Source organism: Oncorhynchus mykiss, chromosome 10 (genome assembly GCF_057628025.1).
Source record: "Oncorhynchus mykiss isolate SJ-2025 chromosome 10, ASM5762802v1, whole genome shotgun sequence".
Taxonomy (NCBI): Eukaryota; Metazoa; Chordata; class Actinopteri; order Salmoniformes; family Salmonidae; genus Oncorhynchus; species Oncorhynchus mykiss.
In genome coordinates this window covers 12,225,357-12,243,173 of record NC_143031.1, presented here as the reverse complement: position 1 = coordinate 12,243,173, position 17,817 = coordinate 12,225,357, and the positions used below count along the sequence as shown (strand labels likewise).

Sequence of the window (17,817 nt, the reverse complement as noted above, 5' to 3'; positions counted from 1 at the left end):
TCTCAAACAACCCGGTTTATAATCTGTTATCATGCTCCAGATAACTCCTATCCATGACCTCACAGTGACTTCAAACCAGCTATGTTAGCAACGTAAGCCCTTTAGAAGTTGAACACCGAATAGGCTTACGGTCATTTCTCAAATATTTCCTCAGGTGGTGAACAGGTTCCCAGCTCCAGAAAGTTTGATGGAGTCAAAACATTTTATACTACACAGTGATATGGAAATTGTAATTTCCTTTGAAGTTCCTGTTAACTTTTATGTCTGATGTCATCCAACAAACAGAGTTAAGAAAAATGTGTCATTCATCAAGACAAATTTGGAGGCCTAAGAAATGACTTGAGAAATGATTGAGCAACCTTTTATTTTATGAACAGGTTTATCTGGAGAAACATTTGATAATCATCTAGGAGGTCGTGAAGTGAAACTAGAGCAACCAGAAATACAGACATTTTAGTCCAACATTTAATCAAATTGGTGAAAATATTGATATTGACAGCGGTAATACAAACTATTTTGTAAACAAATAGACAATGTATATATTCTTTACATTTGGATTACATGTACAGAACTGAAATACAAACAGAACAGACTTTAATGAAAGCCATATACCAGTGAAATATGATCTGCCCTCAATCTTTAAAGATATTATTTGCATGTATTTTATACAGAAAATACTCTCTCAACCACTATGAGGTTGAGATGAGGTAGTGAATTAACATATATTTATAGATTCTTGTAGGCCGTTTTGTGGTTCGTAGACCAAAACAAATCAATTTGAAATGAGGCAGGTCAATATTTAGTGTTTGCAGTGAAAAACGACAATTTATTTTCTTTCACTGCAAAGACTTGAGTACAGACCTACCTTCTTTCGTATTTATTATGAAACGTGGTAGTGCAAATTCTCTGGTAGATTACTTTCACACAAATACCTTTTTTTAAATCTATTTTTTAAATGACTGGTTAATCCTCACAGCAATATACAAGAGACCAAAGCCTAGACCATTACAAAATATATTTAAAAATGGGTACTATAATTGGATAATAAGTGCTACTGTAAATGTAACTGGCTGCTTGAATACTTCTGATCTCTCTGCTTTGGCAACTCTGTTGCACTATACAAAATATACTCCAGTCCTTCATCCCCTCCCAAAACCCACATTTTCTAAAACAAAGTGGTCTTTCATATAATCTTTCCCATTGATTTATAGAATTTATATTTAGTCAGACAACATATTAACACTTTCTAAGTACATATGCAATACATTTATCTTTGTCAAACACAAACCAACAGAAAAATAAAACAATTACTGTCTTACTCATCAAATGCACAAAAAGACAGTAAAATTATTCATATCAAAGAGGATCAAACTGATATTCAAAATGACTGAAAATAGTTTTAAAAGAAATCCATTTTCAAAAGCATTGACAGTTAAGTTTTCCTGAATTTAAACCCACATTTTTATATGGCTCTCTGTCTCCCTTTCGCAAGGCCTTAAGTGAAACTTGTTTGAAAAAAAAAACACACACATTTGTATAGGAATATACAGGTATTCTGTCAAAAGTTGTCATGAAACATGTATTAATCAAAACTTCAGGGGATGTTACCCTATATGTACGTACATCTACGGCAATACAGTGATCATTAGGATATGATCAAGCTGGTTTGACCAATCGAAGACCAGAACAGAGACAGTCCTCTAACACTACGTGAAAGTAAAGCAAAATATGTCAATCTCCCCCCAAAACACGTGCAGAGAGCAATCACCAGGGGATCCATCTCACGTGGTCATTCCAGCAGTCTGACTGAAAGGATGACTACATGAGGTAGTTAGACCACATGGCTGCCATTGTTGACTATCCTGGCATAATGATTACGAAGAAGGAGCTTAGAAGTTAGAATAAGGCCAAGTAGAAAGCCTTATAGCAATGATTCTGCACTTGCACTCCAAAAGCCATTTTACTTTGGGCTTTTACATGGCATAAGCTGGTGTGTGGCGATTACCTCAAGAGAGAGAGAATGACTTCTAGCAGGGACGGCGAACTTCCTTTTCACGGGGAAATGTGCAGGTCACCATACTTTGATAGCATTACAAAACACCATTGCAAGTTCAAGAGTCTCACGAGTACAAGTATACAAAATGGCTTGAAAACATTTACATGATTTAGTGAACAACAATCAATACTTGTATTCCTCGTTTAGCTGGTGTACTTATTTTTACCCAATAATATTTTTTATAAAATGAGCACCCTGAAGCATAGAATAATAATGCTTGGACAGCAAAACAATGACACAGTTCTGGTTTGGCACTAGTATAATACATACAGGTGGTGGTAAAAGGGGCCAAACTGAAGAGCTTGTGACATTTTACAGAATTTAAAACTCCCAGAGAATAGTGACTGTGCGTATGCTCTCAAACTCAGCTTCACGCATCATAAGAAATAGGGTAGGGTTTGACAACTTTGAAATAAATACATCCGTTTTCATATCATATGAACAACCTTGTTCAGGTCATTACTTTCTGTCCTTTTTGCTCACTCTCTCACTCACAGACAATCATTAGCCACTGCTGCAAACTCCCATCCCATCTCCCTGTAGTAACCAAAAAAAGTGTTACACAAATCAAAATATATTTTATATTTGAGATTCTTCAAAGTAGCCACACTTTGCCTGGATGACAGCTTTGCACATTCTCTCAACCTGATTTTCACTGGTCTATTATTTTTTTTTGTAGAAAATAGTAAAAATAAAGAAAAACCCTGGACTGACTAAGTAGGTCAAAACTTTTGACTGGTACTGTAAAGGTTGAACTGATGTTTCACCTATAACAAATGTGAATCTTTTTTTCCCCACTGTTGAATGATGACATTCTGTATGTGACATAAGCCCAGACATGGGCAGGAACCAAATTCTCCTTATGAATAATTAATACCACAAAGCATTATTGATGCTTTTGAGTATAACAACTACCGAAAGGTTGCGGAGAATGAAACTGGACACAAATGTTGGATTTCATTACCTTACATAAGGAGCTCACTCTCGCTAGTTCACTTCTGGGGATCATTAAGAGGCCCACTTGAGAAAAGAAAACATGGCTGTTAAGAGAACAGAAACTACCATTGTGATTAACAGATAGAAAATACATACAAAAGTGTTTATATTAGATTCCTATGCAAAATACTTGCTTTTGACAGTTTGAGAAGAATAGCTATAGACAGTCTGCAAAGCTAAACCAAAAAAAGGCACGTTTTCCCTTTTCTGATAATCTTGTGTAAAAACAGAAAGAAAAGAGCCGGTGTGTGCATGCATAAAAGCAATTCAAAATATGAATCTCTTTTCGTTGGTAAAATTTGATTCCTCCAATCTCACAATAATTTACTGTTATGAAGTGATTCACGGTCTAAACACGATTCCAGAACAGTTTTTTGTTTTGATTCAGAAGGGTCAGTCTAGTTTGTGACCTGTCGCTCGGGTCACTGTGTCATTCTCCTTTGTAAGTTCTATTTCTCCACCGGAGTCCCCTGGAAACCGATTCAGGAGCATGCTCTCTCTACATTAATCCGTACTGGTGGGGTTCCTGGGCCATCTGCAGGGAAAATAGGCGGGTCTGGCTGGCTGGCGGGCGGGCGAGAGGACGGAAGGCAGGGGACGCTGGGGTTTTAAGGCATTGTGTCATGGTTTAAGGCATGAAACAGAAGTGGCTTGACGCTCCCATCTTTGAATTTCGGTAATTGGTTGCTGATGATCTCAGCCAGCATCTCCGGGAACTCCACGCTAAGGGATTTATTCACAAATGTGTAGAAACAGATCTGCAGGAGGCCTCCCACCATCTGTGGAAACAGGGTATTTTTTAGCGGTCTTTCACTAGGCGCAGATTGGCAACAACAGAGCAACATGCAAGGGTGCTTAGCTACTGTTTGGTACAGTGCACAGTGTCAAGCCATCTTTCACATTGATAGCATAGCTGGAAAAGGAAGCTTGTGACATTATAATGAGCTCCTCTAACTCAAGAGGTTGATGTAATATGTGTGTGTGTGTTGTGGATGGGGATACTCTTTAATTTCATTGTATTTATTTAGGCAGGATAGGCCAAGCAGTAACACTTGCCATTGTTTACCAGGAAGTCCTGGGTTCCATAAGTCCCTGGAAAACAGTGGCATGTGTTGCTGAATGGTGTTCTGTTGCTGTGTGAGCAGGCTGGATTCAGCCTCAGTCTCACCTCTTGCATGGAGTCCAATAGTTTAGTAAGTTGATAGAACCTCTGCCAGTTCTGGCTGGAGTTCTCTTCCCGCTTGACGATGGCCTTCCCCAGCTCCTTGATGTAGGTCATGCGGATCTCATCAAACACAGCCTGGCTCTTCAATCCATCCTTTGGTACTGTAAGCACAAACGAAGGAGGGCGGGAGGGAGGGAGTAAAACATACAAACAATCTTTTACACATCATGCATTTAAGGCAGTGTATGTCATTACAAAAAAGCCATAATGAAAAGCTTGGGATGTAACCTCAATCCGTCTACCAACATTCACGCTAGACAATCTGACCTACAGCTAGGCTCGGTAAGAAAGCTCTCTTTTGACCCAGAGTCTCCTAGTCTGAACACTGCCCATTATCCTGTCACTACGGTCTCATACATACCACCCACCCCTTCCATATCAACCACAATTAGGTCAATGGAAAATATTCAGAACCACAGGTAACGTCAATGAGTTTTATGCTGTCCCATTCTTCCCTGATGAGAGCCAGATGAAGGATCTACCGTGGACTGCAGGCTTCTGGGATCTTGGAATGAGGCCCAGGTAAAACCGCACTCAATGGATATTATGCAAAACAACATAGGTGGGAAATTGTCAAATACTCTCCAATTGTCTTATCAGATGAGAAATACAGTGGGGAGAACAAGTATTTGATAACCTGCAAAATCGGCAGTGTTTCCTACTTACAAGGCATGTTTATTTATCCGTCATTTTACCAGGTAAGTTGACTGAGAACACGTTCTCATTTGCAGCAACGACCTGGGGAATAGTTACAGGGGAGAGGAGGGGGATGAATGAGCCAATTGTAAACTGGGGATTATTAGGTGACCGTGATGGTTTGAGGGCCAGATTGGGAATTTAGCCAGGACACCGGGGTTAACACCCCTACTCTTACGATAAGTGCCATGGGATCTTTAATGACCTCAGAGAGTCAGGACACCCATTTAACGTCCCATCCGAAAGACGGCACCCTACACAGGGCAGTGTCCCCAATCACTGCCCTGGGGCATTGGGATATTGTTATAGACCAGAGGAAAGAGTGCCTCCTACTGGCCCTCCAACACCACTTCCGGCAGCATCTGGTCTCCCATCCAGGAACTGACCAGGACCAACCCAGCTTAGCTTCAGAAGCAAGCCAGCAGTGGTATGCAGGTGGTATGCTGCTGGCATGTAAACGTCTCATTTTTATCATAGGAACACTTCAACTGTGAGAGACGGAATCTAAAACAAAAAAACAGAAAATCACAATTCCGGCTCTCACAGACCTGTTCGATTTTCTTTAAGAAGCTCTCCTGTTCTACACTCATTACCTGTATTAACTGCACCTGTTTGAACTCGTTACCTGTATAAAAGACACATGTCCACACACTCAAACAGACTCCAACCTCTCCACAATGGCCAAGACCAGAGAGCTGTGTAAGGACATCAGGGATAAAATTGTAGACCTGCACAAGGCTGGGATGGGCTACAGGACAATAGGCAAGCAGCTTGGTGAGAAGGCAACAACTGTTGGCGCAATTATTAGAAAATGGAAGAAGTTCAAGATGACGGTCAATCACCCTCGGTCTGGGGCTCCATGCAAGATCTCAACTCGTGGGGCATCAATGATCATGAGGAAGGTGAGGGCTCAGCCCAGAACTACATGGCAGGACCTGGTCAATGACCTGAAGAGAGCTGGGACCACAGTCTCAAAGAAAACCATTAGTAACACACTACGCTGCCATGGATTAAAATCCTGCAGCGCACGCAAGATCCTCCTGCTCAAGCCAGTGCATGTCCAGGCCCATCTGAAGTTTGCCAATGACCATCTGGATGATCCAGAGGAGGAATGGGTGAAGGTAATGTGGTCTGATGAGACAAAAATAGAGCTTTTTGGTTTAAACTCCACTCGCCGTGTTTAGAGGAAGAAGAAGGATGAGTACAACCCCAAGAACACCATCCCAACTGTGAAGCATGGAGGTGGAAACATATTTTTTTGGGGGATGCTTTTCTGCAAAGGGGACAGGACGACTGCACCGTATTGAGGGGAGGATGGATGGGGCCATGTATCACGAGATCTTGGCCAACAACCTCCTTCCCTCAGTAAGAGCATTGAAGATGGGTCGTGGCTGGGTCTTCCAGCATGACAACAACCCGAAACATACAGCCAAGGAAACTAAGAAGCATCTCAAGGTCCTGGAGTGGCCTAGCCAGTCTCCAGACCTGAACCCAATAGAACATCTTTGGAGGGAGCTGAAAGTCCGTATTGTCCAGCGACAGCCCCGAAACCTGAAGGATCTGAAGAAGGTCTGTATGGAGGAGTGGGCCAAAATCCCTGCTGCAGTGTGTGCAAACCTGGTCAAGAACTAAAGGAAACCGATGATCTCTGTAATTCAAACAAAGGTTTCTGTACCAAATGTTAAGTTCTGCTTTTCTGATGTATCAAATACTTACGTCATGCAATCAAATGCAAATTAATGACTTAAAAATCATACAATGTAATTTTCTGGAATTTTGTTTTAGATTCCATCTCTCACAGTTGAAGTGTACCTATGATAAAAATTACAGACCTCTACCTGTTTTGTAAGTAGGAAAACTTGCAAAATCGGCAGTGTATCAAATACTTGTTCTCCCCACTGTACAAATTGGCTTGCCCCTGGTATACTCTTTTTGGTTTGGATATAGCGTGGTTATTTTCCAAACATAGAAGAGAATAATGCCGTAATGACGCCACGTAAAATGTTGCGCTACACGTGCAACACAGCATTCTGCAACACAGCAATGTCTGCTGTGTGGATCAAGCAGTCAACAAGTCGAGCAGTTATTTGAAAGGGTAAGAAAATTTCAGCGAGACAACTCAAAAGGCGAAATCCATTAACGCCAAGATAATGGAATTAATTTTTCTTGACAATCAAGCGTTCTCTCATGGGTGATGTTGGCTTTCGCTGCCTGGTCGAGCACCGGTACACACTACCAAGTGCGCTATTTTTCAGATGTTGCCCTACCGGAGTTACACAGTAATAGCGTCACTGCTATTAGCTTCAAGACATACATACAATGGAACGCTGTTTGGGTCTTTGCGTGTCAAAAAAGATACAGTAGCACTGTCAAAGCATTTAAAAAAGTCTGCAAACAAGCAAACACCGGCCACGAATTATGTGTTTACAATACCGCATTGGTAATAAAGCATAATTTGTTCGACCGCAACTTCTGGGGTAGCTTATTCTTAGCAATGATTTAGGAATCCTTGTGAGTAAGTATTAGCTAGGTTGCTACTTGTTGTTCACCTATTGAAATTGAACTTCAGTTCATGAAAATAAATAGCAAGCCAGATAGCCAAAGCTAACGTTATAAACAGCCAGATAGCTTCATCTGGCTAGTGAGGCTTGACTGGACTTGGTTGTGAAGCTATCCACAATAAGGATTAGGCACAAGAGTGAAATGTACGGTTTGCCTTCAAAATAAAAGTATGTCATTGACAGTGATGCAAATGAATACAAATAGTATAATTATGCCATAGTTTTATTTTGAAGGCTAACCGCAGTCTACTATTGTGGCTAATTCTTATTGTGGCTAGCTTCACATAGATGGGTCATTAATCCACGAGACAACTTTACCAGCATCATAGCATAGGTATCAATGTTTAGATGAAAGTGTTATCAATCTGTAATAACTATCAAAAAAACTTAATGAACGTGTTACATGTGACGTGCAGTCATATTTCAGGTCCTCTTTGGTCAACAAGCTTATTTGACAAGTCAAATAGTGTTATCTACTGGTCATTGTTTTATTTTTGACACGCAAAGACCCAAAAGGCGTTCTATAGAAATCCTGGTTGAGAATGAAAATACTGAACGAACAAACAACGAAACAGCACAGCAAGTAAGTGAAAGAAATAGGTTTTGATTATGTTTACCTGGTAATGGGGACATACGTAAATGCCAACAAAATACATTTTTTGTCAGTGTGGTGTGTGTGTAACCTTTTTAATTGGCAAGTCAGTTAAGAACAAATTCTTATTTACAATGACGGCCTACCCCGGACGACGCTGTGCCAATTGTGCGCTGCCCTATGGGACTCCCAATCACAGCCGGATGTGATGCAGCCTGGATTCGAACTAGGGACTGTAATGGCGCCTCTTGCACTGAGATGCCGTGCCTTAGACCGCTGCATCCATGTGTGTGTGTTAACTATTTAACTGTACTAGAATGCTTAAAAGGCTGCTAAGATGTTTTATTGGTTATCGGTATCGGGTTTTTTGGCAAGGAAAATATTGGATATCGGTATCGGCCAAAAATGTCATCAAATCAAAATAACATTTTATTTGTCACATACACATGGTTAGCAGATGTTAATGCGAGTGTAGTGAAATGCTTGTGCCTCTAGTTCCGACCATGCAGTAATATCTAACAAGTAATCTAACCTAACAATTTCACAAGTGTAAAGGAATGAATACGAATATGTACATACACATATATGAATGAGTGATGGCCGAACAGCATAGGCAAGATGCAGTAGATGGTATAGAGTACAGTGCATACATATGAGATGAGTAATGTAGGGTATGAAAACATTATATAAAGTGGCATTGTTTAAAGTGGCTAGTGATACATTTAATTACATCAAGATGGCAAGATGCAGTAGATGGTATAGCGTACAGTATATACATATGAGATGAGTAAAGTAGGGTATGTAAACATCATATAAACTGGTATTGTTTAAAGTGGCTAGTGATAACTTTATTACAAAAATAATTCCATTATTAAAGTGGCTAGAGTTGAGTCAGTATGTTGGCAGCAGCCACAATGTTAGTGATGGCTGTTTAACAGTCTGATGGCCTTGAGATAGAAGCTGTTTTTCAGTCTCTCGGTCCCCGCTTTGATGCACCTGTACTGACCTCGCCTTCTGGATGATCGCGGGGTGAACAGGCAGTGGCTCGGGTGGTTGTTGTCCTTGATGATCTTTTTGGCCTTCCTGTGACATCGGGTGGTGTAGGTGTCCTGGAGGGCAGGCAGTTTGCCCCCGGTGATGCGTTGTGCAGACCTCACTACCCTCTAGAGAGCCTTACGGTTATGGGCAGAGCAGCTGCCGTACCAGGCGGTGATACAACCCGACAGGATGCTCTCGATTGTGCATCTGTAAAAGTTTGAGAGTGTTTTTGGTGACCTCCTGAGGTTGAAGAGGCGCTGCTGCGCCTTGTTCACCACGCTGTCTGTGTCGGTGGACCATTTCAGATTGTCCGTGATGTGTACACCAAGGAACTTAAAACTTTCCACCCTCTCCACTGTCCCGTCAATGTGGATAGGGGGGTGCTCCCTCTGCTGTTTCCTGAAGTCCACGATCATCTCCTTTGTTTTGTTGACATTGAGTGTGAGGTTATTTTCCTGAAACCATACTCCGAGGGCCCTCACCTCCTCCCTGTAGGCCGTCTCATCGCTGTTGGTAATCAAGCCTACCACTGTAGTGTCGTCTGCAAACTTGATGATTGAGTTGGAGGCGTGCATGGCTACGCAGTCGTGGGTGAACAGGGAGTACAGGAGAGGACTGAGAATGCACCCTTGTGGGGGACCCAGTGTTGAGGATCAGTGGGGTGGAGATGTTGTTACCTACCATCACCACCTGGGGGCGGCCATCAGGAAGTCCAGGACCCAGTTGCACAGGGCGGAGTCGAGACCCAGGGTCTCAAGCTTAATGACGAGTTTGGAGGGTACTATTTATTTATTTTATTTCACCTTTATTTAACCAGGTAGGCTAGTTGAGAACAAGTTCTCATTTACAACTGCGACCTAGCCAAGATAAAGCATAGCAGTGTGAACAGACATCAACACAGAGTTACACATGGAGTAAACAATAAACAAGTCAATAACACAGTAGAAAAAAAGGAAAGAAAATAGTCTATATACATTGTGTGCAAAAGGCATGAGGAGGTAGGCAAATAATTACAATTTAGCAGATTAACACTGGAGTGATAAATGATCAGATGGTAATGTGCATGTAGAGATACAGGTGTGCAAAAGAGCAGAAAAGTAAATAAATAAAAACAGTATGGGGACGAGGTAAGCAAATTGGGTGGGATATTTACCGATGGGCTATGTACAGCTGCAGCGATCAGTTAGCTGCTCAGATAGCAGATGTTTAAAGTTGGTGAGGGAGATAAGTCTCCAACTTCAGCGATTTTTGCAATTCGTTCCAGTCACAGGCAGCAGAGAACTGGAAGGAAAGGCGGCCAAATGAGGTGTTGGCTTTAGGGATGATCAGTGAGATACACCTTCTGGAGCGCGTGCTACGGGTGGATGTTTCCATCGTGACCAGTGAACTGAGATAAGGCGGAGCTTTACCTAGCATGGACTTGTAGATGACCTGGAGCCAGTGGGTCTGGCGACGAATATGTAGCGAGGGCCAGCCGACTAGAGCATACAGGTCGCAGTGGTGGGTGGTATAAGGTGCTTTAGTAACAAAACGGATGGCACAGTGATAAACTGCATCCAGTTTGCTGAGTAGAGTATTGGAAGCTATTTTGTAGATGACATCGCCGAAGTCGAGGATCGGTAGGATAGTCAGTTTTACTGGCGGCGTGAGTGAAGGAGGCTTTGTTGTGAAATAGAAAGCCGACTCTAGATTTGATTTTAGATTGGAGATGTTTGATATGAGTCTGGAAGGAGAGTTTACAGTCTAGCCAGACTCCTAGGTACTTATAGATGTCCACATATTCTAGGTCGGAACCATCCAGGGTGGTGATGCTAGCCGGCCGTGCGGGTGAAGTCAGTGAACGGTTGAAAAGCATGCATTTCTTTTACTAGCGTTTAAGAGCAGTTGGCGGCCACGGAAGGAGTGTTGTACGGCATTGAAGCTCGTTTGGAGGTTAGATAGCACAGTGTCCAAGGAAGGGCCAGAAGTATACAGAATGGTGTTGTCTGTGTAGAGGTGGATCAGGGAATCGCCCGCAGCAAGAGCAACATCATTGATATATACAGAGAAAAGATTTGGCCCGAGAATTGAACCCTGTGGCACCCCCATAGAGACTGCCAGAGGACCAGACAACATGCCCTCTGATTTGACACACTGAACACTGTCTGCAAAGTAGTTGGTGAACCAGGCAAGGCAGTCATTAGAAAAACCGAGGCTACCGAGTCTGCCGATAACAATATGGTGATTGACAGAGTCGAAAGCCTTGGCCAGGTCGATGAAAATGGCTGCACAGTACTGTCTTTTATCGATGGCGGTTATGATATCGTTTAGTACCTTGAGTGTGGCTGAGGTGCACCCGCGACCGGCTCGGAAACCAGATTGCACAGCGGAGAAGGTACGGTGGGATTCGAGATGGTCAGTGATCTGTTTGTTGACTTGGCTTTCGAAGACCTTAGATAGGCAGGGCAGGATGGATATAGGTCTGTAACAGTTTGGGTCCAGGGTGTCTCCCCCTTTGAAGAGGGGGATGACTGCGGCAGCTTTCCTATCCTTGGGGATCTCAGACGATATGAAAGAGAGATTGAACAGGCTGGTAATAGGTGTTGCGACAATGGCGGCGGATAGTTTCAGAAATTGAGGGTCCAGATTGTCAAGCCCAGCTGATTTGTATGGGTCCAGGTTTTGCAACTCTTTCAGAACATCTGCTATCTAGATTTTGGTAAAGGAGAAGCTGGGGAGGCTTGGGCGAGTAGCTGCGGGTGGGGGGCAGACCTGTTTTTCGAGGTTGGAGTAGCCAGGAGGAAGGCATGGCCAGCCGTTGAGAAATGCTTGTTGAAGTTTTCGATTATCATGGATTTATCGGTGGTGACCGTGTTACCTAGCCTCAGTGCAGTGGGCAGCTGGGAGGAGGTGCTCTTGTTCTCCATGGACTTTACAGTGTCCCAGAACTTTTTGGAGTTAGAGCTACAGGATGCAAATTTCTTCTTGAAAAAGCTGGCCTTTACTTTCCTGACTGACTGCGTGTATTCGTTCCTGACTTCCCTGAACAGTTGCATATCGCGGGGACTATTCGATGCTATTGCAGTCCGCCACAGGATGTTTTTGTGCTGGTCGAGGGCAGTCAGGTCTGGAGTGAACCAAGGGCTATATCTGTTCTTAGTTCTGCATTTTTTGAACGGAGCATGCTTATCTAAGATGGTGAGGAAGTTACTTTTAAAGAATGACCAGGCATCCTCAACTGACGGGATGAGGTCAAAATCCTTCCAGGATACCCGGGCCAGGTCGATTAGAAAGGCCTGCTCGCAGAAGTGTTTTAGGGAGCGTTTGACAGTGATGAGGGGTGGTCGTTTGACTGCGGACCCGTAGCGGATACAGGCAATGAGGCAGTGATCGCTGAGATCCTGATTGAAGACAGCGGAGGTGTATTTGGAGGGCCAGTTGGTCAGGATAACGTCTATGAGGGTGCCCTTGTTTACAGATTTATGGTTGTACCTGATGGGTTCCTTGATGATTTGTGTGAGATTGAGGGCATCTAGCTTAGATTGTAGGACTGCCGGGGTGTTAAGCATATCCCAGTTTAGGTCACCTAACAGAACAAACTCTGAAGCTAGATGGGGGCGATCCATTCACAAATGGTGTCCAGGGCACAGCTGGGAGCTGAGGGGGGTCGGTAGCAGGCGGCAACAGTGAGAGACTTATTTCTGGAGAGATTAATTTTTAAAATTAGAAGTTCGAATTGTTTGGGTATGGACCTGGAAAGTATGACATTACTTTGCAGGCTATCTCTGCAGTAGACTGCAACTCCTCCCCCTTTGGCAGTTCTATCTTGACGGAAAATGTTATAGTTGGGTATGGAAATCTCAGAATTTTTGGTGGCCTTCCTAAGCCAGGATTCAGACACGGCAAGGATATCAGGGTTGGCAGAGTGTGCTAATGCAGTGAGAAAAACAAACTTAGGGAGGAGGCTTCTGATGTTGACATGCATGAAACCAAGGCTTTTTCAATCACAGAAGTCAACAAATGAGGGTGCCTGGGGACATGCAGGGCCTGGGTTTACCTCCACATCACCCGCGGAACAGAGGAGGAGTAGGATGAGGGTGCGGCTAAAGGCTATCAAAACTGGTCGCCTAGAGAGTTGGGGACAAAGAATAAAAAGAGCAGATTTCTGGGCGTGGTAGAATATATTCAGGGCATAATGCGCAGACAGGGGTATGGTGGGGTGCGGGTACAGCAGAGGTAAGCCCAGGCACTGGGTGATGATAAGAGAGGTTGTGTCTCTGGACATGCTGGTTGTAATGGGTGAGGTATGTGTGGGAGGTGGGACAAAGGAGGTATCAGAGGTATGAAGAGTGGAACTAGGGGCTCATTGTTTTAGTTTACAATGTTAACTAAACTGAACAACAGTATAGAAGGCATATTGACATTTGAGAGAGACATACAGCGAGGCATAGAGTAATCGCAGGTGTTGATTGGGAGAGCTAGCTAAAACAACAGGTGAGACAACAACAGCTAATCAGTTAACACAACAACAGCAGGTAAAAAGGTGATGACTAGGCAGAGAGGGTCGGATTAACTACACACAGAGCCTGAATTCGCGGCTGGGGCCGACAGATAAAAATAAATAAACAGAATGGAGTACCGTGATTAATGGACAGTCCAGCAAGCATCAGCTATGTAGCCAAGTGATCATAGTGTCCAGGGGGCAGCAGTAGATGGAACAGGGAAGCCGCCACTACGTTAGCACGTGGGCGACACAGCGTTTAAAGTTAGTAGCCCGGGGATAGTAGGAGCGTCTGCTCCGACGGAGGCCGGTTGAAGGCACAGCGGATGGAGTATTCGTCGGCGGGGTGCCGTGTTGACAGAGAATCCAAGCCAGATGGCGAAAGAGGTATTGTAGAATTTAGTTTGCTAGCCGGGAGATGCGCCTGGCTCACGGCTAACACGACTAACTGGTGCTAGCTTCTTGGCAGTGGCATTAGCCACTATAGCCAATCTGTAACAGCGGTGATCCGGTGCCAAGGTCCAGAGTTTACAGCAAGGATCCGGTGGAGTATTGGGCTCTAGCCGTGTATGAGTGGGGTTCAGGGAGAGCTAGCTAGCTGCAAGCTAGCTGTGAAGATCAGAAGTAGTGGTCCAGGGATTACGGCAGGAATCCGGTGTTGTTCTGGAGATACTGGTAGACTAGCGAGTATTATCCAGGCTAAAAACAGGGCTGGTATCTGTGCAGAAGGTAAAAGCCGCTAGCAGTGGCTAACAATGACTAATGACTAGCTTGTAGCTAATTAGCTGGTTAGCTTCTGGAGGTTCTTGAATGTGTTCTAAAATTGAAAATAATAGCGATTCCGTATCACATTGGGTGAGGCAGGTTACCGGAATGTATAATCAAATTAAAAATCAAAAAGAGATTGAAAAAAAAATACAAAAGTACACGAGAGGACAAACAAACACGTCTTCACTGCTACGCCATCTTGGGATCACTATGGTGTTAAATGCTGAGCTGTAATCGATGAACATCATTCTTACATAGGTATTCATCTTGTCCAGATGGGTTAAGGCAGTGTGCAGTGTGATTGCGTCGTATGTGGACCTATTGGGGCGGTAAGCAAATTGGAGTGGGTCTTGGGTGTCAGGTAGGGTGGAGGTGATATGGTCCTTGACTAGTCTCACAAAGCACTTCATGATGACTGAAGTGAGTGCTACAGGGCGGTAGTCATTTAGCTCCGTTACCTTAGCTTTCTTGGGAACAGGAACAATGGTGGCCCTCATATCGGTGAATCACAACTAACAGGAGATACAGTGCCTTGCGAAAGTATTCGGCCCCCTTGAACTTTGCGACCTTTTGCCACATTTCAGGCTTCAAACATAAAGATATAAAACTGTATTTTTTTGTGAAGAATCAACAACAAGTGGGACACAATCATGAAGTGGAACGACATTTATTGGATATTTCAAACTCTTTTAACAAATCAAAAACTGAAAAATTGGGCGTGCAAAATTATTCAGCCCCTTTACTTTCAGTGCAGCAAACTCTCTCCAGAAGTTCAGTGAGGATCTCTGAATGATCCAATGTTGACCTAAATGACTAATGATGATAAATACAATCCACCTGTGTGTAATCAAGTCTCCGTATAAATGCATCTGCACTGTGATAGTCTCAGAAGTCCGTTAAAAGCGCAGAGAGCATCATGAAGAACAAGGAACACACCAGGCAGGTCCGAGATACTGTTGTGAAGAAGTTTAAAGCCGGATTTGGATACAAAAAGATTTCCCAAGCTTTAAACATCCCAAGGAGCACTGTGCAAGCAATAATATTGAAATGGAAGGAGTATCAGACCACTGCAAATCTACCAAGACCTGGCCGTCCCTCTAAACTTTCAGCTCATACAAGGAGAAGACTGATCAGAGATGCAGCCAAGAGGCCCATGATCACTCTGGATGAACTGCAGAGATCTACAGCTGAGGTGGGAGACTATGTCCATAGGACAACAATCAGTCGTTTATTGCACAAATCTGGCATTTATGGAAGAGTGGCAAGAAGAAAGCAATTTCTTAAAGATATCCATAAAAAGTGTTGTTTAAAGTTTGCCACAAGCCACCTGGGAGACACACCAAACATGTGGAAGAAGGTGCTCTGGTCAGATGAAACCAAAATCTAACTTTTTGGCAACAATGCAAAACGTTATGTTTGGCGTAAAAGCAACACAGCTGAACACACCATCCCCACTGTCAAACATGGTGGTGGCAGCATCATGGTTTGGGCCTGCTTTTCTTCAGCAGGGACAGGGAAGATGGTTAAAATTGATGGGAAGATGGATGGAGCCAAATACAGGACCATTCTGGAAGAAAACCTGATGGAGTCTGCAAAAGACCTGAGACTGGGACGGAGATTTGTCTTCCAACAAGACAATGATCCAAAACATAAAGCAAAATCTACAGTGGAATGGTTCAAAAATAAACATATCCAGGTGTTAGAATGGCGAAGTCAAAGTCCAGACCTGAATCCAATCGAGAATCTGTGGAAAGAACTGAAAACTGCTGTTCACTGTATCACAACCGGCCGTGATTGGGAGTCCCATAGGGCGGCGCACAATTGGCCCAACGTCGTCCGGGTTAGGGTTTGGCCGGGGTAGGCCGTCATTGTAAATGAGAATTTGTTCTTAACTGACTTGCCTAGTTAAATAAAGGTTCGCTAGCTCTGGGCATGCCTGGCCCAGCATGCATTTGTGTGCTGCTATAGCCCCCCTTGCTTTAGCTACTGTCATGGAGTAGCTAAATATTTTCATAAAGAAATAGATTAAACATACAGGTGCAAAATCAAGGTGACTTACAAAGATGAGGAGCAAGAGAGAGAGAGTGCAGTGATCTAATGTTCACAACTAAAGAGTCATTGAGGAATCTGAAAAGACACATATTCCGAAAGCACGATGGTGCACTTGTTACATACACATGCTAAAATAAAGGAACGAGTTGGGTAGCTAAGTAAGTGTGTCATTATAGCAAAGTATTTATAAACTAAAAAAACAGACCTCTTAAAAGTTTCCTTAATTTTTGTTCTATAATCTACAGTTGAAGTCGGAAGTTTACATACACTTAGGTTGGAGTCATTCCACAAATTTCTTGTTAACAAACTATAGTTTTGCCAAGTCGGTTAGGACATCTACTTTGTGCATGACACAAGTAATTTTTCCAACAATTGTTTACAGACAGATTATTTCACTTATAATTCACTGCATTACAATTCCAGTGTGTCAGAAGTTTACATACACTTAAGTTGACTGTGCCTTTAAACAGTTTGGAAAATTCCACAAAATTGGCTTTAGAAACTTCTGATGGGCTAATTGACATAATTTGAGTCAATTGGAGGTGTACCTGTGGATGTATTTCAAGGCCTACCTTCAAACTCAGTGCCTCTTTGCTTGACATCATGGGAAAATCAAAAGAAAATTAGCCAAGACCTCAGATAAAAATTGTAGACCTCCACAAGTCTTCCATCCTTGGGAGCAATTTCCAAACATCTGAAAGTACCACGCTCATCTGTACAAACAATAGTACGTAAATATAAACACCATGGGACCACGCAGCGGTCATACCACTCAGGAAGAAGACGCGTTCTGTCTCCTAGAGATGAACATTCTTTGGTGCGAAAAGTGCAAATCAATCCTGGAACAACAGCAAAGGACCTTGTGAAGATGCTGGAGGAAACAGGTACAAAAGTATCTATATCCACAGTAAATGGGGACAAAGATCGTACTTTTTGCAGAATTGTCCTCTGGTCTGATGAAACAAAAATAGAACTGTTTGGCCATCATTATGTTTGCAGGAAAAAGGGGGAGGCTTGCAAACCGAAGAACACCATCCCAACTGTGAAGCACGGGGGTGGCAGTATCATGTTGTGGGGGTGCTTTGCTGCAGGAGGGACTGGTGCACTTCCCAAAATAGATGGCATCATGAGGTAGGAAAATTACGTGGCTATATTGAAGCAGCATCTCAAGACATCAGTCAGGAAGTTAAAGCTTGGTTGCAAATGGGTCTTCCAAATGGACAATGACCCCAAGCATACTTCCAAGACTGAGCCTAATAAGGCATTTTTCGTTTAATTAGCATTTAATTCTAAATTCATTACAACCTATATGAGCAATGTATAGACCACAATGATTTAATACAACAAAATGTT

At 43.1% G+C, this 17,817-nt stretch overlaps 1 protein-coding gene across 8 annotated transcripts in view; it reads right to left on the bottom strand.

The window, feature by feature from the left end:
- Window positions 1-347: 347 nt before the first annotated feature.
- Window positions 348-17,817, bottom strand: part of LOC100136786 (nuclear receptor subfamily 3, group C, member 1 (glucocorticoid receptor)) — a 115,481-nt gene continuing 98,011 nt past the window's right edge. For 7 of the 8 annotated variants that reach the window (XM_021617182.3, XM_021617180.3, XM_090185844.1 and 4 more), the window contains 2 exons: window positions 4,221-4,378; window positions 348-3,831 (listed from right to left, as the gene is read on the bottom strand). In XM_021617182.3, the coding sequence (XP_021472857.2) occupies window positions 3,661-3,831; window positions 4,221-4,378 (329 nt within the window). In that variant the 3' untranslated portion in view covers window positions 348-3,660. 8 annotated transcript variants of the gene reach the window in all.